This window comes from Coturnix japonica, chromosome 2 (genome assembly GCF_054131305.1).
Source record: "Coturnix japonica strain WE chromosome 2, WE-NBRP24, whole genome shotgun sequence".
Lineage (NCBI taxonomy): Eukaryota > Metazoa > Chordata > Aves > Galliformes > Phasianidae > Coturnix > Coturnix japonica.
The window spans coordinates 45,379,112-45,391,598 of NC_140664.1; the positions used below are offsets into that span (position 1 = coordinate 45,379,112).

The window sequence follows — 12,487 nt, forward strand, 5'->3', positions numbered from 1 at the left end:
CTTCTCCATGAACTCTATTCTTTAGGGATAAAGTACTGAAAGAATAATTATCATAGTGTTACCCGATTTTACAAAAGGGTTCACAAAATACTGATAAGACTACTTTGGTATTCAAGCAAGACCTATATTAATCAAGATCCACTTAATTAGCATTAATTCATTTTTCATAAACCTTGTCCAGCAGAAGGCTCTGTAACATTTAAGCTATTGTCTCTGAGGCTTCCCAAACATTTGCAAGCTGAGTTTGCCCATCAAACCTCAGCTCCCTCTTTCAACATAAAGGAATAATAAACAAACAAACAAACAAACAAACAAACAAATAGATAAATAAACTGATGCATAGATAAATAGATAAATAAACATAAATAAATAAACATAAATTGAAAAAGAAAGAAAAATGGTAACAGCTGTTTCATAGACCAATTTATATGTGCATATGACGATATGTTTAAAGGTACAGGATATTCAAACCCATACAAAATCTAGTCAGTGATGCATTATTCAAATACATTTTCATCATGATGATCCAAATTCTGCTGTCCTAATAAATAAATTGTGTTGGCTCAAATTATCAGCAAACAATTCATAAAATTTAAATGTATTCCAGTTATATAATCTCTATTACCATCATTGTATGATGGATATACGGTTAATTAGAAGATATGCAAGAGGTATGTATGTGCCTCTGCTGCAATGTGACTTCTACATACTCTCTGACATGAAAAAATAGCAAAAATAAAGCAGAAAACTGTACTCTAACAACATTTCTTAGTCAGCATGGCTTCACCAAGGACAGATCATGTCTGACCAATCTAGAGACCTTCTACAGTGGAGTGATGACATCCATAGACCTAGGAAGGGCAAGTGATGTTATCCGCCTGAACTTGTGCAAGGCATTTGACATGGTCCAGCACCACATTCTTATCTCTAAATTTGAGAGATGTGGATTTGAAGGCTGAGCAACTAGATGGATAAATAACTGGTTGGATGATCACAGCCAGAGGTTTGTTGTCAACAGCTTTATGTTCAGGTGTAGGTCACTTAGAAAAGGTCTGCACCTGGGGCCCATCAAGGGACCAGCTCTCTTCAGAATCTTTATTGATGACAAGGACAGTGAGATTGAGCAGACTCTTAGCAAGTTTGCTGATGACATCCGAGTAAGTGGTGCCGTTCACAGAACAGAAGGGAAACACCATCCATTGAGACCTAGACCTGCTCAAAAATGAGAGAGGTTAGGTTCAAACATGTTCAAGCATGAGAACCTGATGAGGCTTCACAAGACCAAGTGCAAAATACAAGTACACACTGGGAGAACTTGTTGAGAGCAGCCCTGTGGAAAGGGACTTGAGGGATCATGATACACAAAGAGCTGGATATGAGCCAACTAAAAGCTGAAAGACCAACTGCATCCTGAGCTGCATCAAAAGAGAGGTGGCCAGCAGGGAGAGGGAGGGGACTGTTCCTCTCTGCTCTGCACTTCTGAAGCTCTATCTGGAGTACTGTGTCTAAGCTGGGGTCCACAGTACAGAAAGGACATGGAGCTGTTGGAGTGGGTCTAGAGGAAAGCCACAAAGATGGTCACAGGTCTGGAGCACCTCTACTGTTGAAAGGTTGAGGGAGTTGGGCTTGTTTAGCTTGGAGAAGAGAAAACTCATTGTGATCTTCCAGTACCAGAGGGGTGCTTACAAGAAGGAGCGAGACCAACTTCTTACAGTCTGATAATGGTAGGACAAGGGGGAATGTCTTTAAACTGAAAGAGGGGAGATTTTTCTTAGATGTTAAGAAGAAATTGTTTATTCAGAGAGTGGTGAGGCACTGGATTGGGTTGTGAAGAGAAACTGTGGATGCCCCATCCCTGGAAGCATGTAAGGCCAGATTGGATGGGGCCCCGGGCAGCCTGATCTAGAGGGCAGCAGGGGGGCTGGAAATAGATGATCTCTAAGGTCCACTCCAACCTAAGCCATTCTGTGATGCTATGAATGTAGAGGGAAAAGTGAATTACACAGGTAGGGATGTTGTGAACACTCAGGGATACTATGAAAGACAAACCACACAAAAGCACAGAAGTAATCCATCTCAGAAACAAAGGGGCAGGTTTGTGTAGAAAAGTGAAATAATTCAGTTGATCACTCCAACCCACTCAACAGCTAAATGAATTCCACCATGATAGAATGCAATCATTAAAACACTGCGGCCTCAGTAACAACATGGAAAATGGTAACTAAGATCTGTAACTCATTCAGGAACTTATGACACAGAGGAGGAGAGGGGGATGATTCTTAGGAAAAAAAGAAAGTACACAGAAGGGAAAGAAGCAGAAAGAAATATTATTGTACCTACCAGGATAACCTCCAACATAGATGGGATTGTTTGTATCTGCAGATGTTGACTGAATGTAGGGATTATCAGTATGAACCAAATTCCCATCAATTATCAGTGAGATACGATATTTGCTTGTGTTTGCTTGAAGCTTGTGCCATTTTCCATCACATAAACTGTTTGCTGCAACTCCTGGTTCATATGTAGCTGTTATTCTGCCAGCTCCATTGTTGACATGGAATAAAACCTGCATAAACAGCCAGATGACAATAAAGATATGAAGTAAGAATAGATTAACTAATTTATCTAGATAAAAGCATAATCATACTGGTGCAGATATTTCCATTTTAGAACTGTTTGGTAGTTATGCAGAGCCAATGTTTACTTTGATTGACTGTGAGTCCTTAATTGAACTATACTTGAAATCTAAAAGACTTAGATCCATCCATGTGGCTGTGGCTAGGTTTGTGTACATGGGATTTCAATGTTTCCTACAAATACAATAACAATTTTCTCACAGAAACAGAGACATAAGATTTGAAAGAAGAACTGCTGTGCCTAGCTGAAGGAAATGAACTGTAAGTACTTATTACTGCCAGTATGTGTATTTATTTATTTCATCCCTCTGTTTTTGAAAGCAGTAGATATTTCTTGAATTCTGTAATAAGGATTAATATGTAAATATGAGCAAAGAAAATACCTTCTATAGAAATAGTCATATTTAACACTATCTCTAACTAGGAAGTATTGAATAAAAAATGAGCTCTTTCTGAGGAAAGGAAATACTTAAGAGCAATCAGTTATATATTTTTTTTTCTGCAGAAGATGAGTGGTGCACTATGTATTGATTGTTAAAACGCTGATGGAGCATAACGACCAGTGGATTTACAGAGAGAATTAATTGTCCAGAATACTGCTCATGAATATCAGAGAAGAGACTACAAAACAGGGTGTTTTGTACGTAGGAGAATATGCATAAGAAGGCTAAGTTCAGTTCTATGGCAGAAAAAGTATTGCACTGCAAGAAAGGAATATATTCAGTCTAACATACAAGATATCTAGTATGGGAGGTCACAGTGGCTTCAGGCTAAAATGAATTACAACAATTACAAAGGCAGAAAGTTCCAGAGACTTCTGCTAATCCCACATTTTATCATATTATGATGAGAAGCTTTGATTCTTATAGTCTGCCCCATACCAGTTCTGCAGGGATTTGGTTCTGACATTTTGCCTCCACATTTCAGTGGTGACTCTTTAGTGATACCCTACCATTTAATCCTCCCACTTATAACAAGCCTTGTGAAATGAGTATGCCAGCACAGGGCAACCTACCTTGCCATTTACAATCTCCAATCCAATGGCATCAACTTTAGCGCTGCTGATTCCAAGGAGAACGCCATGCATGGCTGTAGTACGAAACTCAAGCGTGATGTTCACATCAGAACGGACTTTGTAACCTTCTCTGACTGAAAAGAAATTACAAGCTTCTAATGAAAGAATTCACAGTTTAAGAAGCATTCGTATACAGTCATTAAATGACCTAAAAAGCACATTAACTAATTTGCTGGGATAGGATTTTGCAGAAACTCTTTAGAGTTTTTCCAAAGTAAATTGTCCAAAATCAAAATTCACATTTTATACTGGAAAAGCAACATTCCCAGATATGTTTCATTTCTTTCATTTAGATTTAAAACATTTTTATCTCATTTGCTGAAGAAAGAGTCAAGAGCTTAAATGAATGTAATCCTACATGTAACTTCACAATTCCCTGCATCTTCTGTCTCCATACAGTTTAATCAGACATCAGCCTAATTCTATGAATGTGACATGAACATCAGCTGCAAAAGAAAGAAGTCTCTTTCCCCAAAGTCATCAACTCCTTGACCCTATGTGAAAATGGCCACTTTGGGGCGCATGAATTGAAAGGACTCAGAAATACGTCAGGGAATGTTAAATATTAGCAGGGAATGTTAAATATGTATACTTCCAACAAGGACTAAAACAGATCCGTTTTTGTTGGCATTAATTCACTAAGACACTGCTTCCATTTAATGACACTTACCAAGAGCAGCAAAGCCACTTCCATCAAAGAATGTGCCATCCTGCACTGTTGCATAGCATTTATTCACAGCAAAGATGGAGACAGGGCTCTCCTTGTCCAGTTGCTTGCTGTTAATCGTCATACTGCCAATGCAGGCAGGAATACTGTGAGTCACCTAGACATACCAAAATGCAGGAATTAATGCATAAGAAAAACTGCTGCTAAGCTCTTTTTGTGATTCACCTGAGGTTATTGTAAATTAAGAACAAAACACAGTAGGATCTAAAATATTTACATAATTACATTTTTTATTTACTACATTTACTTATGTAAGGTTGAAAATGCACACAGTGACTTACAGAGGAACACTGTATACGCACTTCATAATGTACAGAAAGAATTGCATTTGCTTGAATCTGAAAAGGGAGATACCCCACAGTAAAAGACACTTCAGATACATTTTAGCAAATTCATATGTAAACCAATATTTTCTAAGGCTTTTTCCAAGTATGGATCACCAGAGTTTCATCCAGCAATAAGACTGATTAGAATTTCTCACTATCCTTTTTAGTAATTGCATATTCAAAATTATCCCCACTATGCAATTAAAAAGGGTGAAGAAAGCACAACCAAAATTGAAAACAAAGCTATCAACACCAGAATCCTCCCTAGGATAGTGGATAGTGCAAGGAGGAAGGTGACAAAAATACCTTCTAAAATCATGCGTAAACAGTATGCTTTAATCTCAAACAGCTAAAGGCAGCCTTTCAGACATATTTAAGGCACTAAATTCCTATGTGAATCCAACGGGATTTAGGTTATAAAATTTCTGAGGTTTTAGGTCATATTTTTCTCTTCTACTGAACATGAGAATTTATATTGTTTATCTGTTTTCAACCCAGAGGTTGATAGAAAAAAGAAAATCCATTAAGGGCTATTAATAAAACACAAGGTTCCAGCTCTAGCTGGAATCACTAAACCATAGAAAGCCAGGAAGATTTATTTAGTAAAGAGTCATTACGTTCTTTGTTGTTTCTTTTTTGCCCCTGTCAGAGACAGGATACCAAACCAGATGCGTTTGATGCAGTATACCCATTCTAATATTTCACACTGTCAGACAGTAACCCCCCCCTTACCCCTCCCCAAAGCTTACATTCCCAAGATTCTTCGCCACATAGTCTAAGGGGAGTCCTCCCACATACAGCTTGCCCTCCACATCCAAAGTGCTGCCATCTCCCAGGGCACTGACCGATACCAATTCCTGTCCATCCACAATGATGATACCTTTTCTTTTAACGTATTCTGTCCTTATCTGGAAAAAAATGAGAGCATGCAAACATCAGCTGGGTCAGTTACCTAGTCATCATTTGCCAAGGAAGAAATATGATTATTAAAGGTTAGATTGCTTGCATGTATTATAATACTAAGGCAGTCTCATGAAATTCAGAGAAGATGAGGCCATTTCAGAATGCAAGTGAGCAACCTAAACTGCTTCTTTGCTTCCCCAGGGGCCTATAATGATTACATTTTGCCCTGTCCCAGTTTTTGTTTTTTTTTTTAATGTTTTAACAACTACTATTTAAAAGCACTAGCTTACTGCTTTAGGATATGAGTAAGTTACTCAGTCGGAAAAGTAGAGATCTGTGTTTGTCTGCAACACTGTGCTGTCCACCAGCTGAGCCATCTCAGCTCTCTGAAGCACACACTCCTATGATATAGTTTTATGATGGGCAGTGCTGACTTTGCTATGACCAAAAAAGCTTTCCAGCTCTATCTTGTTCTTTCATAACCCTGTGCCTTCTCTGCATGAAAACGATTATTCACATACAGCTGAGATAATAACTGATCTCTAACTTTTTACTCTTCTTCAGTTACTTGCAGCCACACTCAGAATCCTAATTAGGTTCCACATGAGGTTTCACAAACATTTGGATTGGTAAGGGGATAAAGCAGTATAGCAGAACAATATGACAGAAAACAGAAAGAAAGGTGTTTCTTCTGGCAGGAAAGCATGCTAGTTTCAATCGATTGTACAGCTACTGCAGTAACCATCCTCAGCTGTGTGACTCAGCCTTGATTTCAGAAAAAGTTTTAAGTTCATTTTTTAGCCATTTGTAGTAAAGGAAGATCAGCTCTCATACAGAATCTTTTCATCTCTTATAAAGTTGACAGCATGAGTATCAGTTTTTATGTAGCTATACTTTATTTTAAACATGCAGCTTTAAATCCTGAAGTGTTCTTCCCTTCAGGGTAGGCAGCAGAGCTTATCTGTGTTATCACTCTCTAACAGAAGTTCACGTTTGCTTTCTCTGGTAGCTCTCATTGTTTATTATTCTACTTGTTATATATGAAAACCAAAAATAACTCTGCTGATTCCCCAGGCACTGAGGAAAATTGGCAGCTCTGTGTCATCAATCACCTTATCCCACAGAATCCAGTTCCTGGAGGTAAGGCTCCACATATGAACAAGTCAAAGGAAGCTTAGCAGGATGAATGCTGTCAACCTCACCTGCCCTAAAGATAACTGATGTGGTGAGCTGCTTTTAAAACTGCAGCAAACATCACAGATATTTCTTGCAAAGAAAGCCAGAGCCAACAGTCACTGGGTTGCTCAGAAGAACTGGGCTGATGTAGCCTCACAGACCTTCTGTATGGAAGGCTACATACTGTTTGAAATCTACAGCCATAATTCCTCCCAGAACTTGCCTTATGCCAAACACTCTCTCTCCAGCCTCCACTGATTCAAAATGTTTACCTTTCTCTTTTTGCACAATCCATGGTGATTATTTGTTAGCATTAGCACTATTAGCACTCAAGCATTAAGTGATAAGTGGGAGAAAGGAGAAACTCCACAGCCGCAGTTTCACCCTGTCCCACACTCAGTTGCAAGTCTTTGGTAGCACAGTGCATGGAAAGCTCTTTGTGGAAAAGACTAGAATCTTTAGACCTCTCAGTTACTTCTCCAGTGAAGATGATTATTATACTTATTATATGCTGATTGAACTGTTTTATTCCTAAATAATCTCAGAATCTTGGAGGGTGGAATCATTGCATCAACCAAAGATAATTTTTAGAAAAATTAACTGTGCATTGATCTGAATGGTTTCATAACTGAGTTAAAACATGTTTGCCCTCACAAAACTGAAATTGTACAGGAAAGGCAGTGAAAAGCCATCCCAGTAACACCAGAGAAGAGAAAACGGAGGACAAAATTGGTAACTACTTACTGTATGCCATTTTCCATCATTGACTATAGCAGGGTGAGAAGCTACTGCTCTTCCTTTGCCTAAATCAAATGAAAAATAGAGCTGTCCCCCATGAAGCTGTAAGGCTGCATAATCAATTTGGTTCTGGTGAGCCATGTAGTAAATCAGGCCACTGGAGGCAAAGGTTCTGAGATTCAGCTGGACAGAAAGTCTAGACAATAAAAACTCAGTGTTAACATTACATATTTTATTCTGCATTGACAAAAAGCTACTCAGGAGGTAGAGAACAGCCTCAACCAATTTAACTTCATGAAAGCATTTCTTTTATTCCAAAGGCCAGAAAAATAGAATTTGCATTATGTTCTGTGAAGGCATGACCTATACTGCATTTCATAATACAAATCAGCGTTGTACCTGTTAGAAATTTGAAAAGCATACAGTGAGCCAAGGTTTTAAGAGGGACAGGCTCAGCTGTTTATGACTGCAGGTTTGTCTACTGCCCCAAGGAAGGAACAAATCCCATTACTTTAGCAGGACTGTTGGAATATAAACAGGCAGACTGAGAACAGAGGAAAGCTTAAAGACAGAGGAGCTGTTTAAGCGCTCTGAATCCCCAGAAGTTATTCATGGAAAAGTTATTTATGTATTATAGAGATGCTAGGATAGGACTGCATAGCATCAAGTCTCTGCAGCGTTCTTATATTCAGTAGTTAAAATGTAATGGTTAAGAAAGGAAAGGCTCCTTTTCCCTATTCTTGCCGAAACTTTCTAAGCTGAAGGAACTTAGTCTTGAAGGCTTTGTTTTGAGGACCTCAAAATAAAATGAGACAGGCAGAGATCACATCACAGGTCAGTCTCTACACAGTGCTACACAGTCTTAGCTCCTTTGGTGACCTTGGGAAGGAAGGAGATGTGGAAGGTACAGTTGCAGAAATCCAGAAAGGGTAAGATGTTATCTTCATCACATAAAGCAGCAGGGACCAGTAAGGACTGGGAAAAAAATGCAGAACTCTGATAAACTCATGACCACAAACCCGAGAGAGATGTGTTAATTGTGATGTGGTAGTTGTGATACTTTCTTCCTTTGAGGAAATCACAGAAATTAAGTTAAGGGCCATTTTCAAAGCTTATAATGCACTGATTCTGAAAGAAAGCCACCATCACACTTCATGAAGTTCATTAAAGAATAACACACTGTGTGAATATGCAATTAAGGTATACTCACTTTTTCCTGACAGTAGTCTGATTGAAGAGCAGTGTCATATGACTGCCTTTGGCAAGTCCAAACTGATGGGCACCTTGAACATGATCAGGCAGTTCATCTTTTGCACAAGCCACCTGTTAATGAAGGGTTATTAAGAGGTATAGCATTAGCTGCTTGCCAGCAGTGCTGAACGGCAAAATGCCTATTCTGATCTTTGTAAGCAGAAAAACTTAGCCTCACGGTAACCACAAAATATATGGTAACATCAATTTGCTAAACTCCTAACCTTTTCAAGCCACCATGTTGCTCAGAGAGGGCTAGTTGTAATGATTAAGCTATGTCTCGTGTGCAGTACCAATCTCTTCTACTAAGAAATGTTTATAGTTTGAGATGTATTTGTTAACCATTTCTCTTAATTGATAGTCCTTCTGCTAACAAATGTTAAAAGACAGAGCAAAATGCCAGTTAAAACCTTACAGACTTAGCAGAAATATTTCCCCATTTAATGGAGATGTATGCTTTTGTTATGATTTAGGGAATGAAGAGCTGAGTCATAGAGTATGAGCCAAAGCCATACATAAGCTCTAAGAAGGACAGCTTATTTCTTTTTATAGTCACAGTTGTATGAAATGCATAAAATCCCGCTTTCTTTTGCTACATAAAAATGATTTCAAGATGCTTTGGAAAAATTCATCAGGAAGATGCGCAGCTGCAGGAGGAGAAATGTAATGCTGCCTTGGGAACTGGGACTGTGTGAGAGAAAACAGGTGCCATGCAAGCTGCATTCAGGTGCTGTGTCTCTCTGCAACAATTTGTGCCTCCTTCTTGACACAGACCAGAGACTGTATCTGTGTGACCAAAAAAATGCAAATGCTAATTGCCCAACTAATGCAAATCTCAGTATGGAATTACTTTGGCAAGAACAGACTGAATATAATAGTTAATGTCAAGTCCTTCTACTGAGAGATTATCACTCCATTTCTCTTTTCAGTGTTACTGATTGAACCATGATAAACCTAGCTAAGTTTCCCTTTCAGAAGGCCAACAGACTGCTTCACAAATTTATATACATATATATTTTTTCCCTCACAGGAAATAATCAATTCAAATCCACATCGATGGGCCAACGACATACCACAGAAGCAGCAAATACATACAGTCCTTGTTTTGAAAACTTTCCACAAAGCTAAAAATGCAACTTTCACCCAAGTACTTTCTTAGAAGAAGCAACAGAGCTTTGTTGTAACACATACTCTTTTTGTATCTGTAGGAGGCCTCAGGGGAACTGGCAGTTCAGCCTGAATCTCCACGTCTTCTAGCTGCATGGCTGCTTTAGGCTTCTCTGACAAAAAGCAGCTGTCCATATCCACATGTTCATACTTCATGGAAGTGGTGAAATCCAATAGCCTGTGTGTTTTAAAAGACCTACATATTAAGAGGTGAAATCCCAAGCACAAGGAAAGTACTTCACGAGCTCTTTCACAACAGAAAGATTCACAGTACTGTAGCATAAATCAGATTGGAAAAACACTTCTAAAGTCATCAAGTCCAACAACAACAAAAACAAAATAGGCAAATAATTGCCCATATAACAATATTAATAGAAAATATTCTTGGAGGCATCTGTAAGTACAGATGAAACTATAATAGAGAGCAGTACTTTACACAGCATCCATATACACATTAAGGACATGTTCACTGTTATTTGGAAATGTAGCAATTAAGAATCAATATTAATTTTCTTCATGCTATGATGCCAGGTCATTAGTATAACACTTGCCTTATGTTAAAGAAACAGAGAAATTAACGATGTCAGGAGAGCAATTTCAAAATATAATTACTAATTACTGTTCAGCTTTCCAGAACGTGGAAGTTACCACTCTGACTTACTCTTTGTTAAAAATAAGATTGCTGATACAGCCATAAAAGGAGCCAGTCATTTTTAGCCCAAAGAAGCCCTCTCCTGCAGGGATGCCACCAGCATAGAAGTTGGAAATGTTCATGGGGCTCATTTCAGCTGATGAACCAAGCTTCAGTTCTGAAGGGTTACTTTCATCCACCTGTACAGTTATGATTCTAAAAAAATAAAGTAGAGAAAACATTCAACAAGGGCCTCAGGCATTTTTGTATTAGAAGCATTATTTTCACCCTAAGAAATATGCTGTTCTAAGAAGAAAGATTCCATAAATTCAGTAATTCTTTTAGTGTCCAGAAGGAAAAAAACAAAACAAAACTAGAAGACCTTCTTTAGATAATTTTTAACTGTTTTGTTGAGTATGTTTCCAAATTATTTTGATAGCTCTATAATTTTCTAATGCTATTAAGCATACTTCACTCAAGTGGCCAAGCTGCCACGAGATTCTGAGAGCTTTTTAATACAATATAATCAGTGGCTGTGTTCTGTATACAATTACCATATAAATCAGAACACCTCCAGTAAAAGCAGAACAACACAACATGATTATTCCACCTAATGAGCTCTCAAAGGCAGCTTCTCAGAGATTGCGGTAATCTGACAAGGGCATACAATAATTAAACAGGTAGAACTGTTTGCAGTCATATGTACCTCTTATTCCGAACTAGGATGACAGAGTGTTCTTGTCCATCACTGTATGTTCCATTAGCAGACCTAAGAATTACTTTTCTAGTACTTGCTCTATCTCCAGCATTAACATGCACTGCAAGATGACCATCAATCAGCATAATGGAAAAGAAGGGCTGTGGATTTAATCAGAAAATTATTTTTTAACTACAACTCATTTTTTTGTCACTCATTCATCACTGTTTAAACAGAATATAGTTTGGAGAAATTTACCTCCAGCTTTTTTTTAAACAAGCTGTACTGAAACAGAAAAACTATTAGGCATGTATCAGCATCTCACAGAATGCAAAGCCTTCTAACAGAAGGCATGAAAAATTTCTCTGGTCATAACAGAAATCCAGGGGATTGTTTTTACCCACACACATACCTGCTTGGAGGAAAGGAAATAGAAAGGGACAGGTTAAGCATTCCTGTTAACACTTTTGACACTGCATTCTAGGACCTCTAGAACAGCCAGTCAGATATGAGTCCTTTGTTCGCTGCAAATGCTTCAGTAAATAATGACTAACAAAAGTGGAAAATAATTTTCAGTGTTTAATTCACATGCAATTGTTGTTGTTTGTTTGTTTAAAAACTAGTTTGAATCTTTGCAATTGCTCTCTGCTAACAGATCCTTCATCTCTATCCTGCAACGATCTCTGTACTCTTTGTCCTTCTATCCTCTCTGAGCTCAGGCCTCTCCTAAGCTGATCAGTTTTATTTTACTACTATCATTATTATTATTTTAGTCACTGAATTTTCATGTATTATTTTCAAGTACAAATGACAAAAACAACGCTAAAAAAATGTTCATTTTCAGTACTTGCCAAATGTGCTTGTCTGCGTCGTCGCTTCTCCAGTCCCCTACTGAGTCCAGCAAGGATGATACCATTGCTGTTCTTTGTAGCAAAAGTTGCCATTAGTTCTGATTCCGGACTTAAGGACTTAGGTTCCAACTCGATATATCCATTGTTCAAGATGTTCACACTACGAATAGGCTATTTTATGAATAAGAGAAATAATTATGAATTTTATCTTGCTGTCGCACCCAATAAGAAAAAATAATTTCACATATATATTAATTTCCCTATAATTTTTCAAGACGAGTCAATTTCAACTCACTATATTCCTTCATA

The 12,487-nt window shown here is 38.0% G+C and overlaps 1 protein-coding gene across 2 annotated transcripts in view; it reads right to left on the reverse strand.

Annotated features, from left to right (window-relative positions):
• The window catches only part of LAMA1 (laminin subunit alpha 1), a 97,287-nt gene that overhangs the window by 1,048 nt on the left and 83,752 nt on the right, over nt 1-12,487 (reverse strand). The window contains exons 53-62 of one of the 2 annotated variants that reach the window (XM_015855286.3): nt 12,179-12,349; nt 11,337-11,488; nt 10,661-10,846; nt 10,024-10,177; nt 8,792-8,904; nt 7,588-7,777; nt 5,514-5,672; nt 4,382-4,535; nt 3,652-3,785; nt 2,341-2,566 (exon numbers count right to left, since the gene is read on the reverse strand). In XM_015855286.3, coding sequence (XP_015710772.2) covers nt 2,341-2,566; nt 3,652-3,785; nt 4,382-4,535; nt 5,514-5,672; nt 7,588-7,777; nt 8,792-8,904; nt 10,024-10,177; nt 10,661-10,846; nt 11,337-11,488; nt 12,179-12,349 — 1,639 coding nt within the window. Of the gene's footprint in view, nt 1-2,340; nt 2,567-3,651; nt 3,786-4,381; nt 4,536-5,513; nt 5,673-7,587; nt 7,778-8,791; nt 8,905-10,023; nt 10,178-10,660; nt 10,847-11,336; nt 11,489-12,174; nt 12,350-12,487 lie in introns of those variants that run through there. The other variant, XR_001553442.3, reaches the window with a different exon arrangement.